This window comes from Geotrypetes seraphini, chromosome 10 (assembly GCF_902459505.1).
Source record: "Geotrypetes seraphini chromosome 10, aGeoSer1.1, whole genome shotgun sequence".
Classification (NCBI taxonomy): Eukaryota; Metazoa; Chordata; class Amphibia; order Gymnophiona; family Dermophiidae; genus Geotrypetes; species Geotrypetes seraphini.
Window position 1 is genome coordinate 126626735 of NC_047093.1, and position 23046 is coordinate 126649780.

Consider the following 23046-nt stretch of genomic DNA (forward strand, 5'->3'; position numbering starts at 1 on the left):
CACGTCCCCCATCCAACTGTTGGGATCGCTCTCTAGATGGTCTGCGCATGCTTAAGAGCAGCACCCTTTTTTTTTACTTTTATTTTTTTGTTTTTACTCTTCGCGAGCCCGTGGTTTTAACTCGCTTTAAACGCGTTGGTTAAAACCGTGGGCTCATAGTGCGTGGATGGACAGGAGAGTCGGGGCGGCAGGAGAGATTTGGGGCCAGAGCAGGGCAGCCAGTCGGGGCGGCAGGAGAGATTCGGGGCAGGCAGGAGATCAGATTCGGGGGCAGAGAGTCGGGAACAGGAGAGCAGATTCGGGGGCAGAGAGTCGGGAGCAGGAGAGCAGATTTGGGGCAGAGCAGGGCATATTTTTATCTTTGTACCCTATATCATCCGGACCCCTGAGGAATGCAGTCTCGCCGAAACACGGACCGTGTAGGGTCCGGCAAGACAATCATATACGTATTACTAATTTAGACTTTTAGTTGTATTTTTGTTGTGAACATTTGACATTTAGATTATTAACTTTTGAAAATATCCAGCTATCTGTGGGGAGTGTGTGGTGCAGTGGTTAGAGCTTCAACACCCTGACGTTGTGGAGTCAAACTCACACTGCTCCTTGTGATCCTGGGCAAGTCACTTAATCCCCCCATTGCCCCAGGTACATTTAGATAGAGTGGGAGTAAAACCACTTAGGCTACAAGTGGTATATAAATGCATAAATAAATCAGAAATAAGCGAATTAGGCATTCACCGCTGCCAAGCAAACCCACAACTTCCACTGAATATCAGGCTTCGCCAATAACCTTGACCCATTTACAAGAATCGAAGTAGTATTTTCATTAAGCAACATTTGCCTGATCCTTTCTGTATTTTCAAGGAAATGCAATTGCATCATTGGACCTGGCATGGTAATGGTGCCAGTGCATCAGTAGAGGAGCAAAGCTACCCAGAAGATTTGCAAGCAGAAGCATCCATGCACTCTGCAAACTACCCCCACAGCTGCAATATGACGAGTTCGAGTGTTTGCTTACCTGGGTCATGGAAAGGTACCAAAGCAAAGTTATAGAGAGGTCTCTTGGGCCGCTTTAAGGAGGTTTCCAAAATTTTGGACGCCCCTTCAATGACCTGAACCAAGTCATCGTACATAGAGCCGGTCACATCAAACACAAAAGCCAAAGTGGAGGCCCCTTCAGGTACGTCGTCAGCATTTGGCTGGGCCCAGAACTGAGAGAGAAGAGCAAAGCACACCAAGCAGAACTGGGCCCGGCTTCGAAAAGTCCAGCAGAGAAGCATCTTTGCACGTGACAACGGGCCGAAGCATTTAAAGCATGGTCAGTGGAGTCCAGAACCGCATTGGGTTCAATCGGAAAAGCGAGTCAAACCAAGGGCTCCTTTGTTTCGGCAGGTTTTAGGGCAATCGCTGCTCTGCCTCCAGCTCAGACTGATGGGTTTCAGCTTTGGGCTTCTGCTTCTGCTCCTGCTCTCGGGGATGGGGAGCTTTTCAAGCGCTCGGAACAAGCTCACTGCTGCCACCTAGTGGATCGTGGTGTCTTCTAGCCGGCCAATACCTTTCCCAAGGGAAGAGACTCTACTGGGATCTTTCCTCTATAGTTATAAAGGAAATCCACATTTTGATTTTCAGTATAAATCGCATCCATTCCCCAAAAGAAAAACCTCACAGAACCAATGACCGAATGTGTAAAAACTAGGGCTGCATTATTAAAAATTTAATCGCAATTAATTCTACAATGAAAGGTATGTAATTCCCCCCCCCCCCCCCCCCCACTACAGTTGCTTGTGGCTTTGGGCTAGTCACTTAATCCTAAATCACATATTTTTAATCACAGTTACAAATTTTAATCAAACCACAGCTCTAAATAATAATAATAATAATAACTTTATTTTTCTATACCGCCATAGTCAAACTGACTTCTAGGCAGTTCACATAGAAAGAAGGCTGGACAATCAACGAATTACACAATCCGAGAAGAAGGAAGTTACATAATATATTGGGGTAATAAGGCCCTCTTTTACTAAGCCGGAGTAGAGGTTTATTCCATGACTCGGAGCAGCGTCAGAGAATATAGCGCTCCGGGCTGCAGTAGAAACCTCTACCGCAACTTAAGAAGGAGCCTCACTTTTAGATGGAAAATTAATAAATAAATAAAAATACTCCTCTATCTTTTAATATAAGGACATATCTGGAGTCCCTACTTATAGCCTTTGTTAGTATAAAATGATATGATGGAAGAAGGGCTAAGGTGTCTATAAATTTCTCACAGTGTTCCTGTCCTGTGGTTTGGAGGGAATTTTGAACAATTTTGGAGGAAAATGATTGAGATCAGCCAGTGGGGCTAAGTAAGCTTCTGGTGCTCAAAGGGTTCAAGGCTACTTGATAAAGCAAGGGAGTTGCCTCTCAGCATGGCTGGCTAAACCTTGGAAAAGAGAGGGAGTTTCCTAGGTTGACTTCACGTAACCAGTAAAAGAGCAGCTGAGAAGAACAGACCCTGAATAGTCTAGGGTAGCGGTGGCCAACCTGCGGCCCCGTGAAGTATTTTGTGTGGCCTCGATCGAGGGCGATGTAGTATTTTCTTCTGCTGCCCCTGGATGTTTACCGTCTTGCCGGCTCCCTCCTCTGTCTTGCTGCAGCGTTTGCGCAGTCCCAGAAACATTTTTTTCAGCCAATGCGGCCCGGGGAAGCCAAAAGGTTGGACACCCCTGGTCTAGGGAGAACAGAAGCCCAGCTGAAGCTTAGAAGCTGACTCCCTAATTCGATTTAGGGCTAGATTCATTAAAGGCACGGATCCGATCCAATCCGTGTCCGGGGGGCTGATTCACGAATGAGGGGGTCGGAATCATGCCCCCAACCGACTGCACGGATCGCTGAACAGCTATCCTTGAGCAAGCAAAGACCATCTTCTTTGCCTGTAGATGGTCTGCGCATGCTCTCTGCACTGGTGACTTGAACATGCTTGCACTCAACCAAAGAACGAGGGGCTGTAATACAAAGAAATGCTGCAGAAAACTTTTAAAGGAGACCAATGCCAGTCCGGGACCCCTCTGGTCTCTTTGTGGGAGGCTGGGTCTTGTCGCCCCAACTCTCCTGCTCTCTGCCGCCCTTCCCCGCAGTGCAGCCCTGCTTGTAACCCGCGTGTTAAAACTACGGGTTCGCGCTGCGGGGAAGGGAAATTATTGCGGCAAGAGCAGGAGAGTCGAATCTTGGCTTCGCCCTCAGAGTGCTGCTTCTGCTGGGAAAGCTGCAGTGTTTTTTGGGTTTTTTTGCAAGGCCAGTAACAACGGATAATTGGAGCCGGGTTCTGTGTACCATGCGCTCCCTTATACATGCCCTGCCTGCTTGATAGGGACGGAGCCGGCGGAGAGTGGGAGGGATAAGGCTGCAGTGCCAATGAACAAGAAATCCGACCAGATTGACCGAGAATTACATTTAAAAAAATAGATAATAGTAGAACACCTTTGGGATCTATTTTAAAATTATTATTTCAAAATGTAATCCAATGGACCAAGTTTACAAAAGTAATGGTTACAAGATCTTACTGCAAAAGGAAGTGCGTTCCAGACATCAGACATCATAGAAACACAATAGTAGATATAGGCTGAATGACCCACCCAGTCTGCTCCCGACGCTCATTGAGTTCCCCGCGCTAGAAACTGCTAGCGCAGTTTCGTAGAAGAGGGGCTTAAGTTCTGGTATTCATACTGCAGCCAATTCTTTTATCTCAAAGCGATCCCTTACTGTAATATATATTGGTATTGAGCTTATTTTATCTTATTTTTACTACAGTTCTTTAGAGCAGTGGTTCCCAAATTTATTAATTGTATTATTTATTTTTTAAATTTATATACCGCTTTATTCCAAAATGGTTTACAAATAGTTACATGCATAAAATATTTTAAAATAAAGAACAAGGTTAGAACAAAACTTTGCTTCACAATATAAATGTGTCAAACCAAAAAAATAAAAATAAAAAAGAACAAAACAAACAGTTTCAATCCTTACTTAAAATCAATTTCTCAGAGAAATGCATCTATCCTGGGAGACCACCAGCCAGTTAGGTGTTCAGGACATCCAGAATGAATATGCATGAGAGAAATTAGCATTCAATGGCGGTAGTGCATACAAATTTATTTCAGGAATATCCATTGTAGATGTCCTGAAGACCTGATTGGCTGGGGGTCCCCCGAGGGCATGTTTGGGAACCATATCTCTGAGGGGCTGCTAAAAAGTTTGCAGCCCAACCAAGAAAAGAATGACTCTGTCTTTATATTTTTATCTTTACTTTTCATAAATTGTTTCTTCAGGTACTTTAGTTAGATTGTGAGCCTTTGGGACAGTTAGGGAATTTCCAAGTACCTATCTTATTTATTTTTATTTATTGTATCTTTTAATGCATTCATTTTTGTAAACCGCTTAGAAACCTCACGGTTATTAGCCGTATATAAGAATTAAATTAAATAAAATAAAAATAAATGTGGAGCCATGAAACTTACAAGTCATGCCATACTTTTCTTGACACATTTCATTTCAATATGAAATAAAACAAAAAGTGTCAAGAAAAGTGTGGAATAACGTGTAAGTTTCATGGCTCCACATCATACTCTTCTTGGTTCGGCTAAGCACCTTTCAGTGGCCCCTTGTAGAAACAAATCCCTTCCAGGACTGGTTCTTGTCCCTAGGTTTAACTGCCTATTAGCCCTATGTTTTGGTGATATTTGCCAGAAAAGCCTGTCCGCCCACATAAATTACATGAAGTGATTCCCACATGCACATTTTCACTATTTATGTTCAGTGTTTGTTCTTTAGTGTGACTTGGTTCTAGCATCCCGCACAGAGTCTGGTCCTGCACTTTGCATCTTGGTTTAATAATGGTCCTTTCAAGAATGCTTCATTTGTGCTGCCAGGAACATATTTCGGATTAGGTGGCAGTCCCACAGATGGAGCACCCAGCTTCCACCCTCCACCCCTGCCACAGGAGACAGGAAGTGCACAGTTCATAGTGATTAAAGCTGCATTCAAACAGCTGGGTAATCAGTAAGATTGCTTCATGAGAAAATGTAAACAAAACGAAGGACACTGGACCAAGATAATGATAAAATAGTGGGGAGCAGAGTACGTGAGTGATACAATCTGAAAAAAAGAAGAAAAAAGCCAACCAGCACTTAAAAATGCTGACAAATGTACTCAGAGAGATTGTTCCATTCCCTAGGTCCTATATACAATGGAATATACTATCCCTAGAAAGTGTTAGCCTCAACTCTTTTACGGATGAAATTTGTAGCTCTAATTGTTCCGCAGATCGAAGTGGACGAGACAGAACACATAGTAGAATGCGCTCAACAAAATGTTTAGGAGCCAAGATGTGCAAGAACATATAGACTATCCATCAATTTCAACCAATACAAACCCACATAATATTCTGTCACGTGTTCTCGTCTCCCCAACCTAAACAAAGTTCTGATCACTGAATTTTGGGCTACACAGCCGACACCGGTACACCCAGGAGTACCAAACTACAGTAATCAAGAACCAAAAGAACAATTGTCTGCAGATGGGCTGACAAATAGGGTCTAAGTCCATTTCCCAAACATAGTTGAAAGAACACCTGCCCCTTAGACGTGAGCCCCGAGTCCACATGAACACCCCAGATATTTCACCTCCTGCACTACCAGCACAGTTTCACCCAGTAAATCAAGAGCAACTGGAACATCAAAGCCTAACGGCCTCCCGATGCACATCACCTTCGTTTTCTGGATGCTTAACTTAAGTCCATCCACTTTTTAATTACTGCTACAACCAACTGCATTCACAATGATGCCGCATTGAAATCTCCCTCTACTGGGAAAAAGAAATGAATATCGTCAGTTGTAAATTCGATATGAAACACCGAGGTTCAACAGCAGTTTACAGATTAAACAGTGCGGTGGACAAAGCAGGCCCTTGAGGAATCTCTGTCTTGACCTCTCTACAACAAGACAGACTCCTACCAAGACTTCTTGCTGCCTCCCATATACCATATATTGGCGAAAGCCCGTAAAAAGGCTTTCTATAACCCCTGTGACCAATTGTTACAATACCATATCTGCCACCTACAAAATGATGTGCTTCCATATAAAATGAAATGTACTACCCTGCCTTTGTTTCTGAAGAAATGTATTTACTCTCACCTGAGTTTACTGAAGTTGCTTCCTTGTTTTTGAAAATGTGAGATTCCTGCTTGCATTTGAACTCAATACTAATCTAAAGTGATTTATTAAGTCCCAGTCAACTTTGGTCTGTATTTAGTACCTTGGGAGCTTCTCCTGTAGTACTACTCGAAAGGATCCAGAGAAGAGCGACTAAAATGGTTAAGGGGCTGGAGAAGTTGCCGTACAGTGAGAGATTGGAGAAACTGGGCCTCTTCTCCCTTGAAAAGAGGAGACTGAGAGAGGACATGATCGAAACATTCAAGATACTGAAGGGAATAGACTTAGTAGATAAAGACAGGTTGTTCACCCTCTCCAAGGTAGAGAGAACGAGAGGGCACTCTCTAAAGTTAAAAGGGGATAGATTCCATATAAACGTAAGGAAGTTCTTTTTCACCCAGAGGGTGGTAGAGAACTGGAATGCTCTTCCGGAGGCTGTTATAGGGGAAAATGGTTCATAGTCATTTGCGTGCGAGACTTCAGCGTGCTGACATTGCAGCACCGACAATTTGGCGCAATAAACCAGCGCGCTGCCTAAAAAGTGACTTTTAAAGAGCTCCGATGAGGGGTGTGTGTGGGGAACCCTCCAAGTTTACTTCATACTCTTCGCGCTGCCGTGGTGGGGGCTTGGGGGGGGTTGGAACCCTCCATTATAGAGTAAACTTAACTTTTTCCAGATTTTTTAGGAAAAAGTTAAGTTTTCTCTATAATGTGGGGGGTTGCAACCCCCCCCCAGCGGCAGCGCAAACAGTCTGAAGTAAAGTGGGGGGGTTCCCCCCACACCCCCGTCGGAGCTCTTTAAAAGTCACTTTTTAGGCAGCGCACTGATGTCTTGCGCAAAACTGTCGGCACGCTGAAGTCTCGCATGCTTTTGTCACATCACCGGGGAGAACACCCTCCAGGGATTCAAGACAAAGTTTGACAAGTTCCTGCTGAACCAGAACGTACACAGGTAAGGCTAGACTCAATTAAGGAACTGGTCTTTGATCGGCCACTGGTCTGACCCAGCAGCGGCAATTCTTATGTTCTTATGTAGTTTGTGAACGATGATTTTGGAAACAACTGTGTATGAATATTCTGTTTTGAACAAATGTTGTATGCTGAAAAACTCTAATACATGTTTCTCGTCCAGGGTAATCGACCTGATTTAATGCCCACGCAGGCTTACTTACATTGGACAAACATCACGTTCTTTGAAAATTTGTCTGATTGAATATCATTCTTGTTTTAATACACGTCACTTTAAAGAGCCTATGGTGGAGCATTGCTACCAATGACATCATGAGTTTAGTTTCTTGGGCTGTGTAATTTCAAAGCACTTAATGAAGACATCACAGCGGGGCAATTTTAAACGCCAGCAGAGACAACATGAACAAAAGTGGATCTTAAAGGACTGAATTTGCATATTGAGTGACCTGCCTTTTTTAATTAGGTAATACGTTGATTGTGTCTATTGCCTGACTTGCTGAGAAGATATAGGAAGAGAAGGAATTATAGATTTTGAAATCCTGGGTGTCTTGGGAACTCAACACCATTTTGTGAGTGCCTGTCGGAGTGGCTGGAGCCCAAACCCTGAGGCAGCTTTAGGCAAAACAGGGAGCCCCTGTTGGATTTTGGGAAAGGTAGATTGTTGGGACTACGTTTAGCAATTTTTGCTGAAGAATTCTCTGTTTCTGTGGATTTACAGTTTAGGATCACAGTTTACATCTAAGTGCCTCTTTTTGCTGCTTGATGGGTTTATTTAGTAAGTTGACTTCTACTTCAACAGATTTTCGAATGTTTCTGAGCAAGTAGTTTTTGTAAATAGTGGAGATTTTTGAGACTCCAGTTGCTTTGGAGTATTTGAAGTTTCTGAGGTCTTTTTCTTCACTTACTAAATTTTGTAAATGGGTGTTCATGTGGATGTTTCTTGCTAATGACAACATTGTTGTTTGTTTTTCTGGGAGCTTTATATTGTTCTGATGTTTTCAGTAAAGCGATGCTCAGGCAACAAAGACTCCCCCTACAAATCACACTAGTGATTCCGGTGCGGCAAATGTGATGCTTTGTCACATTTGCCACACCAGAATCTCTAGCGCAGCTTTGTAAAAGGAGCCCAAAAGTAGAAAAAAAGCATTTAATTTTTTTTATTATAATTTATTAATTGTATGCTGGTGTCAGTGAGGTGGAGGGAAGATGCAAGTGGGGTTAGAGAGAGGACAGACACTGGTGGAAGTGGGATGGGAGGAGAGAGAGGGAGCTAGATGCTGGTGGACGTGGGAAGGAAAGAGAGAGGGCACATACTAGTGGAAGTGGGAAGAGGAGAGAGAGGGGCAGATACTATTGGAAGTGGGGAAAGGAGAGAGAGGGGGAAGGATGCTGATGGAAATAGGGAAAGAAGAGAGAAGGGGCAGATGCTGATGGAAGTTGGGAAGAGAGAGAGGGATGGCAGATGATGATGGAAGAGGGGAGGAGATAGTGGGGCAGATGCTGATGAAAGTGAGGAGAGAGAGGGGGCAGGCAGATGCTGACTGAAATGGAGAGAAGAGAGAAAGGCATTTTCCTGTCCTTGGAAGACTTACAATTTAAAGTTTTGCATCTGAGGCAATGGAGAACTCAAGGAGCATCAATGGGATCTGAACCCTATGCCTAATGTTTGATAATTCAGCAGCAAATTAAAGGCTAGCTGAGCTGAAACCTAGTGGCTATTTGACAACCTACGTAAAACATTGCTAGGTAAAGTATTTTATGGTTGCCAGTAACCTCAGAATTTCTGTTAAAGTACTGCTGAACTTTACTGTTCACATAGCCAACAGGAAGATGTTGGACTGGGGAACTAGGGCTGACTGAGAGCTAAATGTTAAAGTACCTTTATATATTTCCAGAATATTGTATCCTGACACGGAGTTCAAAATGGGTCACAGCAGCATTATCGCTATATAGAACTAAACATACAATGCAAATTAGAATCAAATTAAATTCCCGACAAAGACTTCTGATACAGTGGGTTAGAGGTAACAAATTCACTACACAAAGGTAGATATACAATGCAGTGTAAAATCAGGGTCAAGCTAAACCCCTAGCCAAGATTTCTATAAGAGCCATGAAGTTACTGGTAGCCCCGTACAGAAATGTCAGTGCCGTATTCTGTATACACTGGAGACATTTTATATTTGAACCATCAATCCAGCAGTTAAGGAATTACAATAAGCAAGCCTATTTATTAAGGCCCAGACAGCAGTCAATTTGTGAGTAACTCTTACCATCTCCTGGTTAACATAAGAATTACTACTGCAAAAATGTCATTGTAAAAAGCCTGGATTTATTCTGCTCTCCAGAGAGCAGTGGCGTCTCTAGAGAGAAGTGTTTGAGGTAGCAAATGGACTGCAAGCTAGATATGGGAAGGGGGCAAGTCAAGGTGATCTTTTTGAGCATCCCTCCTCTCAATACACTGTACGAAGTCGTCCAAGGTCTTCATTGCAATTTTGGCCACACAGTATATTATAATTATTTAAAAGCAACATTCAAATTCTTCATTGTGAGAGTGACGTCAGAATTCCGTATAGAATAAGAAAGAATCTCAGCATCAACCCCAAGACTTCAATCTATAACACAGGAATAAAGACATTTCCCCTTACAATGCACTATACCAGGGGTGCCCACACTTTTTGGGCTTGCGAGCTACTTTTAAAATGACCAAGTCAAAATGATCTACCAATAATTAAATTTAAAAAAAAAACACAAAGCACACTGTATGTAGAGAAAATGTTAATTATCATTTATATTCCGCGGGTTTTTTCAAAGAAGTCAAGGCAGATGACTTTAAAATATGCAATGTCACCTCAGTAACAACTATACAAAAATAGACAAATATACCCCCTCCCCTTTTACAAATCCGCAATAGTGTTTTTTTAGCGCAGGGAGCTGCGCTGAATGCCCCTTGCAGCTCCCAACGCTCATAGGCTCCCTTCGCTATAAACCACTGTCGCAGTTTAGTAAAAGGGGGCCATAGTGCAAAATATAGACAGCAGATATAAATTCTCAAAACAGACACATTTTGATCACTAAATTGAAAATAAAATCATTTTTCCTACCTTTTTGCCTGGTGATTTCATGAGTTTCTAGTTGCACTTCCTTCTTCTGTAAATCCAATATTTCTTTCTTTCTTCCTGTCCCCTCCCCTTTTCTTTCTGCCTGTCTTTCTTTCTCTCTCCCTTTGCCCCTCCCCCCCCCCCAAGCCATCACGCTGATTTCTCCCTGCTTCCCTGAGACAGGCCAGGACCCACAAGCCTTCACCTCCGAAGTCAATTCTGACATCTGAGAGGAAGTTCTAAGCCAGCCATGCAGCGATTGGCAAATAGTCGCTGGGAAGGAGGGATTGAAGGCAGCTCTGGTTCCCCACTCCACTGGACCACCAGGGCAGTACTGGAGGACCGTGGTGGGTCCGGGAAGGGGGCAGACTGACTGTCTGTCTGCACCACTGGACTGGGAGGGAGGCCATTCCAGAAAGGGGGGCGGATTGGCTGGCTGTTTGGCTGCAGAGCCAGCAGACAGGACACCAGGGAAGAGGGGTCGCGTCTGTCCTGTACCAGTACTTGGATATAAACCACCGGTTTATATTTGAGTCAACCTTTTTCCTCCTTTTTGGGGGGGAAAAGGTTACCTCAGTTTATTTTCGGATCGGTTTATATTTGAGTATATATGGTATTCAATGCCAAGTCTAATCTGAGCACCAGCACTAAAATATCCAGGTCGTATGCAGCTACCAGCCATCATCTTGACACCAAAACCCCACTAGACATCAACAAACATAACTACCCCATACAGCCCACCATTAAAATACTGGGTGTAACTCCGAACCAATGCCTCACCATGAAAGATCAGGTGGACTCCCTAATCAAAAAGAGTTTTTTCACCCTCTGGAAACTTAAATCCATTAAAGCATACTTTGATAACTCTGCCTTCAGAATCTTGGTACAATCCCTCGTATTAAGTCAACTCCCCTTTTCTACAAAGCCGCACGGTAATGGCCCCAAAGCCCATAGAGATTTAAAGGGCTTCGGGGCTGTTACCGCACGGCAGCCGCTAGCGGCTTTGTAGAAGAGGGGGGGGGGGTAAGTGAATAACATTAAGACAGCCTTTTGCTATCCTAACTTTACCTGACCACTTACTCGAATAAGGGACTGAAAATCTCCGCTACCCAAGTCTTTGCTTTGCCCTGACTCCGCCTGCGGATAATATCACGGCAGTCACGGCTGCCATTAGGCGACATGGTCTGATTAAATATTGATGAATATCCGCAGCAGAACTAGCCAAGGTAATTTCACCAGGCAGGAGCCCCTCCTGCCCAGTTAAATAGTTCTATCTGTCTTTATTATGTTACCTTAGTCCACCTTGTATACTTTTCCCTCTTCTCCGCAAAACATAATCTGCAAAATCCCCAGGATCGCCTCCAGCCAACAAACAGTTCAGTGAGCAGCATGTTACCATCTCCTCTTCTGCCAGCTTCCCTGTAAAAATGGATCCACATGGAGCTCCATAGCATGGTAAGACTTGCTGGCCCTGTGCCTTCTGATTCATAGGGAAGGCAGAAGCGAAACTGAAGCAGTAAAATCAATGCCCCACTACCCTACCCCAGTAAAAACATGAATCTGTTGGGGAAAAATCACTTATAATTCTGTGAATTGGTATGAGAACAGAGGACTACATTAATTAGAATTTAATGTCTGTATCCAGCCACAAGGTGGGGCTCTACATCTTAAAAACAGGCTTCCTGCTACAGAAGTGCAAATGCACAGAGCTAACCTTATGCCCACTGAGCATTAGATGCCAGTCCTTAGCTCAACAGAATCCATTGGCATGGAGGAGAATCATTGTGGCAGGATCTGTGGAAAAGAATGATTATTTCTGTATTTTGATGGTGTTAGCATTACTTCAAGTCCACTTTGTAGCCACTTAGAAAAATGTTTCTTCCCTTCCCCAGAGATGCCAAGTTGGAATAATTTTTAAGCAGAAGATTTTGACCCTACCTCTCAACCCATCCCATTCTACCCATGCACTGCCCCTACTCCATCTCCTCTGAAATATCTTTCTGCCAGGATAGAGACATTGAACAGCTTCAAATCCTGCAACAGGGAGTGTTGGTTATGAGATTTAAAACTGTTTGTGGTTGAGTGCAAGTAGAGAAAAAGCTGAATAGTGGCTCCCCAGTTTCCCATAAGCTGTATGAAAGTCCTTATTTTAGGCTTGAGATGATCTTGAAAGCTGGAATCTCCTACTCAGTGTGGGAGATTTGACAGGTCTATTTTCCACGACTTGTATACTCCCTCCCCCTCCCCTCCCCCACCTGAACCAGCTTGCTTAATACATTTCAACAATTAACCCGTTGATGAAGGACAAAAAAGTAGGGTCCCAAGAGTTGAATAATTTCTGTCTGATAGCGTCTTTACCAGTAGTGGCAGAAATAATGGAAAAGGTAGTTTATTCCCAGCTTCATCAGTTTCTGCAGGATCATCATATCTTGGATGATCATCGATATGCTTTCAGAAAATACCATAGTACGGAGACTTTGTTGGTATCTATTCTTGATGAAATGAGAGTGAGTTTGGATGAGGGAAAACAATTCTTGGTGGTGTTTCTGGATATTTCAGCAGCATTTGACACAGTGGACCACGTGATATTGTTAAACAGACTGAGGGGATGTGGGATTCGTGGATCGGTTGTGGTTTGGTTTGAGTCTTTTTTGAGGGGGAGACAGCAGGAGATTCTTATGGGAGAAAAACTGTTGAGTCGTAAAGAGGTTAGAACAGGGATCAGCTCTGTCTGCAGCCTTATTCAATCTGTATTTTGCTCCAATGTGTAAACTGCTTTCAGACCTTGACGTATCCTACTGACTGTACGCTGATGATATGCAATTCTTTTTCCCATTGATGGGGATTTTGATGGGGCATCGTCACGCTTACAGTCAATAGTGGTAGAACTGGATGGATTAAACACTATATGGACCGTAACAGGTTGATGTTAAGTATTCAGAAGACGCAGGTGTTGTGTGTTACGAGAACCCTGGGTGCTAATGTCCCAGAGGCAGTTGAGTTGCTGGGGGAAAGAGTATTGGTGAGGCGTGAGGTGCAGTATCTCGGTGTGCTTTTGGATTCAGGACTTACCATGAGAGGGCAGTAGTTCAGAAGGTGTACTTTCATCTTCGGTTAGTCAATGGACTTAGACCTTATTTGGCGGCTCCTTTGCTTAGGATGGTGTTACAGTCGATGGTATTATCCGTTTTTGACTATTGCAGTCTGGTGTTTTGGGGAGTACCAGAATCAGTTTTGGGTGCGCTTCAGGTGGCCCAGAATTCAGGGGTACACTCTCTAATTAAATGTGACAGAATACTTTATAAGGTTGTATTGGCTGAAAGTAAGGGACAAGATATGTTACAAGCTACTGATAAATGTTTTCATGTGCTTACAGAAGTTGGCCACAAAACACCTGGTTCAGAGCATCTTGCCGCGTGAGTTGGCTCGACTGCTTCGCTCAATTGAACATTGTGATCCGTTTGTTCCATCTGTGCGGGACTTAAGATTTTCCTCTTCCAGGAACAGTGTCTTTTACTGTATCGGCCCCAGGGAGTGGAACAATCTTCCAGGATATATTCGACAACAGCAAAATTTACAGAACTTAAAGAAAATGCTGAAAAGACATCTGTTCTGTAAGATGAAATATAGGGTCTGAGTTTGGCTGAGGGAGTAGGAGTGGTGACTGTTGAGTGCTGGTCACGGAGGTTTTCAATGATCCGATCTGATCTATTTGGCATTGAAGCATTTTGTATGCTATATGCAATTTTATATTTTGATGTATTTTAGGAAAGGAGGGGTGCGTGGTGGAGGGGGGAAGAGGGCAGGGAGGGCCACCGCTCACCCTTACTATACCACTGTGTCCCCTCCGGAAATACAGAAACAAGTAAGTGTGTGTGCTCTCGAGCTCTCTTTTCTCATAAGCTTCTTCAGGCAATCCCCGCTCAGGTTTGCCCACCATCAGTCAAATTCTGGCATTTTTCTGCCAGTTCTTTCCCTCAGCTGACAGCAGACCCTTCACATTTCCCCCCATTTTTCAGTCCTTAATCCTTTTCAACAGCCCCATCCCCAAACCACTCACTTTGCATGTCTCTTAAGAGTGGAACTTGAGTAGGAGATTACATTACATACCAGGGATTCAATCAGGCGCAGGCTTTTGCTAGTCTGTTTAACTGGTGTGCTTCACAAGCAGGCTATGTTGTCTTGCCAAGAGAACAGCTGCTGTAGGAAGGACATTCCATACCACTGGGAGTAATTATCAAGAGGGTGTGATAATTTCAGTAATGTCCCCCCTGGGATGCTAATACTGCCTGCATCCTGGATCTTTTCTCTAGCTAGTCTGCAGGTTTTGTGCTTTCTTGTAAGTAAATGCAGGCTTTAGTCATACTAGACCGTGTTTGCAAAAGTGCAATTTGTGTAGTACAGGGCTAATTCTTTCCGGGAAGCATTAAAGCACATACTGCAGAAAAACAGGAAACTACAGTATCTGCTTTTTGCCTGTGTCTGTAGAATTTGTTTGCTGAGAGCGGAATTCAGAGGTAAACAAAGAATTGACATACAATCAAATCAAAGTGGATATCTGCAAAATTAGGCCCAAAAGCCCTGATTCTATAAAGTTAGGCGCCAATATTTATTTCTTTGGTTAGTTTTATATCCTGTCCTCCCCAACGAGCTCAGAACGAGTAACAAGGCTGACATACATTTCTGGATTTCTTTCAAAGCTGGTTCATTGACTGTATATGAATGCTAATATAAAATGAATAAATAAATATTCTAAATGAACCATCTATCTTACACTGTATCTCGTAGTAACATAGTAGATGACAGCAGATAAAGACCCGTATGGTCCATCCAGTCTGCCCAACCTGATTCAATTTATTTTTTTATTTTTCTTCTTCTTAGCTATTTCTGGGCAAGAATCCAAAGCTCTACCTGGTACTGTGCTTCAGCTCCAACCAATGAAGTCTCCGTCAAAGCTCACTCCAGCCCATCCTCCCCCAAACGGCCATATACAGGCACAGACCATGCAAGTCTGCCCAGTACTGGCCTTAGTTCTTCAATATTTACTATTATTTTCTGATTCTAGATCCTCTGTGTTCATCCCACGCTTCTTTGAATTCCGTCACCATTTTCTTCTCTACCCCCTCTCTCGGGAGCAACATTCCAGGCATCCACCACCCTCTCCGTAAAGAAGAATTGCTTTTGAGTCTCCCTCAACCTCAAATTATGTCCTCTGGTTTTACTATTTTCCTTTCTCTGGAAAAGATTTTGTTCTCTTTCAAGTATTTGAACGTCTGAATCGTATCTCCCCTGTCTCTCCTTTCCTCTAGGGTATACATATTCAGGGCTTCCAGTCTCTCCTCATACGTCTTTTGGCGCAAATCTCTTATCATTTTCGTCGCCCTCCTCTAGACTGCTTCAAGTCTTTTTACGTCCTTCGCCAGATACGGTCTCCAAAACTGAACACAATACTCCAAGCTGATTGGTTTGCCACCCCTTTGCAACCAGATTACCCTCCTGCACTATTCACTAACTTCTCCTGTGATCCGCTTCGCATCCATGCATGCAAATGAGGTGAAACGCATGCAAAGTAGGCAGGGACGCAATTCACAACACAAAATTTCACATCATACTGGGCTGCCTGATCAACTGAAGAAGTGACTGCTGGGGACCAGTCAAAAATAGAAACATAGAAACATAGAAAGATGACGGCAGATAAGGGCTACAGCCCATCAAGTCTGCCCACCCTATTGACCCTCCCTATTAAGTCTAATGACTCCCTTAAGTATGATTGTAATTATACTTCCACTCTACTGACCCGCTCTTTCAAGTCTATACCCTAGTGACCCTATCCCTTGGCATGACCCTCGTAGGGATCCCACATAGGTATCCCATTTTTTCTTGAAGTCTGAGATGCTGCGTGCCTCGATCACCTGCACTGGAAGCTTGTTCCAATGCTCAATCACTCTTTCCGTGAAGAAGTATTTCCTGGCGTCTCCACGAAACTTCCCTCCCCTGAGTTTGAGCGGATGACCTCTTGTGGTCGAGGGTCCCTTCAGAAGAAAGATATCATCTTCAACCTCGACCTGTCCCGTGATGTACTTAAATGTCTCAATCATGTCTCCCCTCTCCCTACGCTCTTCGAGAGTGTAGAGTTGCAATTTGCTCAGTCTTTCTTCGTACGGAAGACCCATTAGCCCCGAGACCATCCTGGTGGCCATCCGCTGAACCGATTCAATTCTGAGCACATCTTTACGGTAATGTGGCCTCCAAAATTGCACACAGTATTCCAGATGAGGTCTCACCATGGCTCTGTACAATGGCATCATGACTTCAGGCTTCCTGTTGACGAAGCTTCTCTTGATACAACCTATCATCTGTCGTGCTTTAGATGAAGCCTTCTCCACTTGAGTGGCTGCTTTCAAGTCAGCACTGATGATTACTCCTAAGTCTCGTTCTGCCGTAGTCCTGGTTAAAGTTTCTCCATTCAGGGTGTAAGTTCTGCAAGGATTTCCGTTACCGAGATGCATGACCTTACATTTCTTGGCGTTGAAGCCCAGCTGCCAGATCGAGGACCAACTTTCTAAAGTATGCAGGTCTTGCTCCATAGCATCCTGTAGATTATAGCCATTTACTATATTGCATAGTTTGGCGTCATCAGCGAATAAGGTTACCTTGCCTTGAAGCCCTTGAGTCAGATCCCCAATGAATATGTTGAAGAGGAGTGGGCCCAGGACTGAACCCTGTGGCACTCCGCTAGTCACCTCCGACATTTTAGAGAGGGTACCGTTAACCACCACCCTCTGAAGTCTTCCACTAAGCCAATCTTTAACCCATGCAGTTAGAGTCTCTCCTAATTCCATCGATTTCATCTTGTTCAGCAGCCTGCGGTGTGGGACGCTGTCAAACGCTTTGCTGAAGTCCAGGTACACGACGTCCAAGGACTCTCCTGAGTCCAGTCTTCTTGTTACCCAGTCAAAGAAGCTGATTAGATTGGACTGGCATGACCTACCCTTGGTGAATCCATGTTGACTGGGATCCCGGAGATTTCCCTCGTTCAGGATCGTATCTAATTTATACTTAATTAGTGTTTCCATGAGTTTACACACTATTGAGGTGAGGCTTACCGGTCTATAATTCGCAGCCTCAGCCTTACAACCCTTTTTGTGTAGAGGAACGACGTTGGCTGTTTTCCAGTCCAACGGAACTATCCCCGTACTTAGTGAGAGATTGAAGAGCACTGCCAACGGTTTCGCCAGAACATCTCTCAATTCCCTGAGCACTCTTGGGTGTAAATTGTCTGGTCCCATGGCCTTGTTTACCTTTAGCCTTGCCAGTTCATTGTAGACGTCCCCAGGTGTGAACTCAAAAATTCTGAAACGGGTCATCCACGTCTTGTTTTACCTTCAACTGTGGTCCGTGTCCCGGTGCTTCGCAGGTGAAGACTGAACAGAAATATTCATTTAGTAGTTCTGCTTTTTCTGAATCCGCCACCGCGTAGTTTCCGTCCGGTTGTCTAAGGCGTACTATACCGTCTGTGTTCCTTTTCCTATCACTGATATACCTAAAGAAGGATTTGTCCCCTTTTTTAATGTTTTTTGCCAGAGTTTCTTCCACTCGAAGTTTGGCCTCCCTAACTGCTGTTTTGACCGCTGCAGATCTGGTCTTATATTCTACTTTAGTTTCCCTTCTCTGCGTACGTTTGGAGACAACTGACTCTGAAAGCCCTGCTCTCTGCCCTGCTCTGCCCCGAATTGCCGCCCTGCTCTGCCCAAATCTCTTGTCTCCTGTCTGCTCACCCCAAATGCCGCCCTGCTCTACCCCGATCTTGTCTCCTGCCTGCTCGCCCCGAATGCCACCCTGCTCTGCCCCGCACTGCAAGCCCGTGGTTTTAACCCGCAGGCTTTAAGCGTGTTAAAACCACGGGCTCAATTAAAAAAAAGAAAAAATAAATCTATGCCGGGCCCGACTTTCTCCTCCAGTACACCAGTTTCACATTCCCCTTCCCTCTGCCCTAGAAAAAAAAACACAGTGCATGTGCAGACCATCTACGTGGCTGTGTTTACCAGTCAAATAGATTTTATCAGGGAAGATATTGCAGGTCTCCGAGTCACAGTCAATTTTGCAGTGGCTGGAGCTTTGTAATGTTTTGTATACTGCACCTTAATTAAAGTGGAGAACAAGTTGTGCCAGATCAGCTGGCACCTGCCAGCATACAGCGTGAGCTTTATATAAACTAACCACCTTGTCTCCAGAGTGGCTGACCTTTTATTTGGTAACACTTTTCTCTCTTCGTTTCGTTTATGTGGCACCCTTTTTGTGAAGTTCACAGCAGTGCCCTGTAAGGTGCCCCACTGCCCCTTACTCTGAGGTGAGATTCCAATTTTTCCAAATTCAAATCAATGCTCAAAACTTTTCTCTTTAAAGAAGCATATGAGACCTAGACCTTAGAACATAAGAACAGCCTTACTGGGTCAGAGCAATGGTCCATCATGCCCAGTAGGCCCATTCTCATGGTGGCCAATCCAAGTCACCAGTGCCTGGCCAAAACCCAAGGTGTAGCAATATTCCATGCTACCGATCCAGGGCAAGCAGTGGCTTCCCCCGTGTCTTTCTCAGTAACAGACTATGAACTTTTCCTCCAGGAACTTGTCCAAACCTTTCTTAAAACCAGCTACACGATCCGCTCTTACCACATCCTCTGGTAATGCGTTCCAGAGCTTAACTATTCTCTGAGTGAAAAAAAATTTCCTCCCATTGGTTTTAAAAGTATTTCCATGTAACTTCATCGAGTGTCCCCTAGGCTTTGTAATTTTTGATGGAGTGAAAAATCGATCCATTATACTCCACTCAGGATCTTGTAGAACTTAAACTTCATAGTATGTCCTTTTGTCTTTTCTTTCCCCACCATCTTTTCATTTCATAGCAATGTAACCCTACCCTCTTCCCTTTTGTATCAGGTATAGTTGTTTATTAGATTTGTCTATTGTGTGTTTGTAACTCCCACAATTCTGTTTTTTAGCTTTTTAACACTGTAATGTTGTAAACTGCTTTGGAAATGAAAAGCGGTATATCGAGTCATAATACACTTCTCCCTCCGTATTTGCGGTTTCAGCAATCACGGTTTCGATTATTCATGGTTTTTAGCTCGCTGGCTCCCCCCCCCCCCCCAAATTACATCAGCTAGCATAGAGAAATCACTGATTCCAAGTGTTTACCGTGAAAATCATTGATTCTCAGCACTTTCTTCACTGTGTTTTGCCTCTCCTTCAGTCTCCCACCATGTTATTCGCGCTTTCACCATATTCACAATGGATTTTAATAGAAAACAGCAAATAACATATGAAAAAGTTATTTGAGGTTTTCGCAGGTCTTTTAATCCCCTATCACAACGAATACGGAGGGAGAAGTGTAAACTTGAAACTCTATTGCCAAGTCTGGGTGGCCAATCCATCACAATGCTGGCCCCTCCCACATCCAAATAGTCTTGTTCTGTACGTTTGGGATTTGGACAAATTTTGGGTCAAAAAGGTGGTCTAAGGATAGACGCACTGGCGGTCTGGACGATCAATGGCCTGGACATCCAGATAGATGATTTTTGCGGAAAAAAAATCTAGATGTATTTTTCAAAAATAGACATTTTCCCCCTGCCAACTTTGGGCATCTAGCACCATAAATCCGAATCAGACTTAGACGCATCTTTTGATTATGCCCCTCCATGTGTTTATCTGTTGATGAGTTACAGAATTATGGCTATTTTGATGGCAGTGGTGAAGCTTTGGAATAATCTAGTTGGACAATTGAGAATGAATAATAACTTTCAGAGTTAAAAAAAAAAAAATTATTGAAAACATCTCTTTTTATAGAAGCATTTTAAGTGGTTACGAAGCAGTGACTGGAGGAATGAAGTGATTAATGAAAATGTTATCTGTATATTGTTTTGTTTTATTGTGTTTTATACTGAGGGGGGTTTTGTGTTTTTATCTTATGATTATGCTTGTTTTTTTCTGTAATCCGCTCAGGTATAATCAGAATGTAAGTTTTTAAATAAATAATACATTTCCCAAAGCTGACACATTCCAATTAATAAATTCAAAATAAAATAGTTTTCTACCTTTATTGTCTCCCTATTTTCTCCCTACTTCCCTCAGTCCTCTGTTAGTCTAACACTTCCCCTCTGTGTTCTTCCTCCCCCTCCCCAACACATAGCCCAACACCTTGCTGTCTCTCCCCTAGTGGGCCAGCATTTGCTGTGTCTTCCCCTTCCCCGATGCAGTCAATCAACCAGTCGCTCTCTTCCCCCAAGTGGTCCAATCTCTCATCTCTATCTGCTCCTTCCCCCTGCAGTCTAGATCCTTCCTGTCTTCTGTCCTCCTCCGAACCACCATCCAGCATCTCCCCCTTTCTCTCTTCTCCTTCCCCTATGCAAGCCATCTCCATGGCCCTCTCTTCTTCCATCCTCTACCCCATAAATCCAGCCTCTCTTTCTCACTTCTCCTTCCCCCATCCCTCCAAATTCAGCATCTCACCTTTCTCTGTCCCCAGTTCCCCTGTACCCCTGTGACGGAAGAGCTGCAGTTGGACTCAGAGCTCATCTGTAGCAGAGGCTCTATGCGCACTCCCCCCAATTCTAGTAAAAGCATGCACATTGGACTATGAGCTCACTTTTACTGTTACACAAAGTGGGCAATTTGCAGAGAGCTGATTTATGTGGGTAAAACACTTTTTAGTTGCATGCATTGTTTTGAAAATTGTGCATCCTGTTTAAGAACATACGGTTTCAGGCATGAAATTTTACATAAGCAAAGCATGCAGCAAAAAGTGTTGTGGTTTTTATTGCTATTTCTCTTACCTCTCTTATATTTACTAATGTTTAGAATAGAATATTCTTTCCTCTGTCTATATAGGGGTGTCCAACCTTTTGGCTTCCCTGGGCCGCATTGGCCCAAAACATTTTTTCTGGGGCCGCCCAAACACTCAAATGGTGCAGCAAGACAGAGGACGGAGCCAGCAAGACAGCAAACACCTGGGGGCAGCAGAGGAAAAGACTGCATCGCCCTCGACCGATTAGCGCACGCTAAACGCTAACGCATCTATAGACTAGCATGCACGCATTAGCGTTTAGCACGCGCTAATCCGTTAGCGCACCTTAGTAAAACGGGGCCTTAGTATGGTAGGATAGTGAACTGGCATATCCATAGTATATATTGGGTCACTTTCTAGTCTCTTAACACCTAAAGGCTCTTCCTGTACAACAGAAAAGCTTATTGTAAAGAAATATGAACATGAAAATATTTCTAGGTTCACAGAGAGTGTTGAGGAAAACATAGCCAGGCATCTCTTGCTTATCTCCCTAGAACTGGTTGATCAGCTGTTTGCATACCGCTGTGACCAAGGACCTAAATATTATTGAAATAATTACAAAACACAAAATCCTTACTCCGTGGGAACCAAGCAATTGTCCCTGCTTTCCAGAGTCTAAGGAATCTATTCATACATCTTTTTAAAGTTTCAGTATTAAAATATGAAAAACACAGAATTGTCTTTAAGAAGTGTGGGGGGAAGGGGGTGGAGCTGTAAAGTTCTCAGCCCAACCAAGAAGAGAATGATGTAGATATGGTTCAATGATCTGAAACAATGTCAAAACATAGAATTTCATTTCTGCAAATTGGCACTTAACGAACATAAGAACATACGAATAGCCTTACTGGGTCACACCAATGGTCTATCAAGCCCAGTAGCCCATTCTCATGGTGGCCAATCCAGGTCACCAGTACTTGGCCAAATATTCCATGCTACCAATCCAGGGCAAGCAGTGGCTTTCCCCATGTCTTTTTCAATAACAGACTATGGACTTTTCCTCCAGGAACTTGTCCAAACCTTTCTTAAAACCAGCTATGCTATCCGCTCTTACCACATCCTCTGTCAACGTGTTCCAGAGCTTAACTATTCTCTGCATGAAAACAATTTCCTCCTATTGGATTTAAAAGTATTTCCGTGTAACTTAATCGAATGTCCCCCTAGTCTTTGTAATTTTTGACGGAGTGAAAAATCGATCCACTTGTACCCGTTCTACTCCACTCAGGATTTTGTAGACTTCAATCATATCTCACCTCAGCCTTCTCTTTTCCAAGCTGAAGAGCCCTAACCTTTTCAGTCTTTCCTCATACCAGAGGAGTTCCATCCCCTTTAACATCCTGGTCACTCTTCTTTGAATCTTTTCTAGTGCCACTATATCTTTCTTGAGATAAGGAGACCAGAATTGAACGCAATACTCCAGATGAGGCCACACCATGGAGCGATACAGGGGCATTATAACATTCTTAGTCTTGTTAACCATCCCTTTTTTAATAATTCCTAGCATCCAGGATTCAGAATACCGCTGATAAGCTTATCTTCGCAAAAAGCAAATTCGACCACGTCTCACCGCTTTTGTCCAAGCTCCACTGGCTTCCGATAATCTCCAGAGTCCACTTCAAATGTGCCTGCCTCACTTTCAAGATCCTACACGGCATCCTCCCTCCCTTCATTCCTTTCGCTTGGAACTCCTCTAACCCCAATTCCACCAGATCCACCCCAAAACTGAAATTTTCCTTTCCCTCTCTAAAAGGCGTTTCCCTTGTAGGAAAACTAGGCTCTTCCCTCCCTTTCAGAATCACTGAGCTCTGGAACAACCTTACCTCTTCTCTTAAGAATCTGAGCTCCCTCCAACTCTTCCGCAAACATCTGAAAACCTGGTTATTCTCAAAAATGTAACTCTTCCTCCCTCTCTGGTTATTCTAGTCCTCTAAATTTTTCTCTTCATTTTG

The 23046-nt window shown here is 43.6% G+C and overlaps 1 protein-coding gene across 2 annotated transcripts in view; it reads right to left on the bottom strand.

The window, feature by feature from the left end:
- Positions 1-1448, bottom strand: part of HMCN1 (hemicentin 1) — a 461110-nt gene extending 459662 nt beyond the window's left edge. For both annotated transcript variants that reach the window (XM_033960229.1, XM_033960228.1), the window contains exon 1: positions 1019-1448. In XM_033960229.1, the coding sequence (XP_033816120.1) occupies positions 1019-1280 (262 nt within the window). In that variant the 5' untranslated portion in view covers positions 1281-1448. The remainder of the gene's footprint in view (positions 1-1018) is intronic.
- Between the last annotated feature and the right edge of the window lie 21598 nt (positions 1449-23046).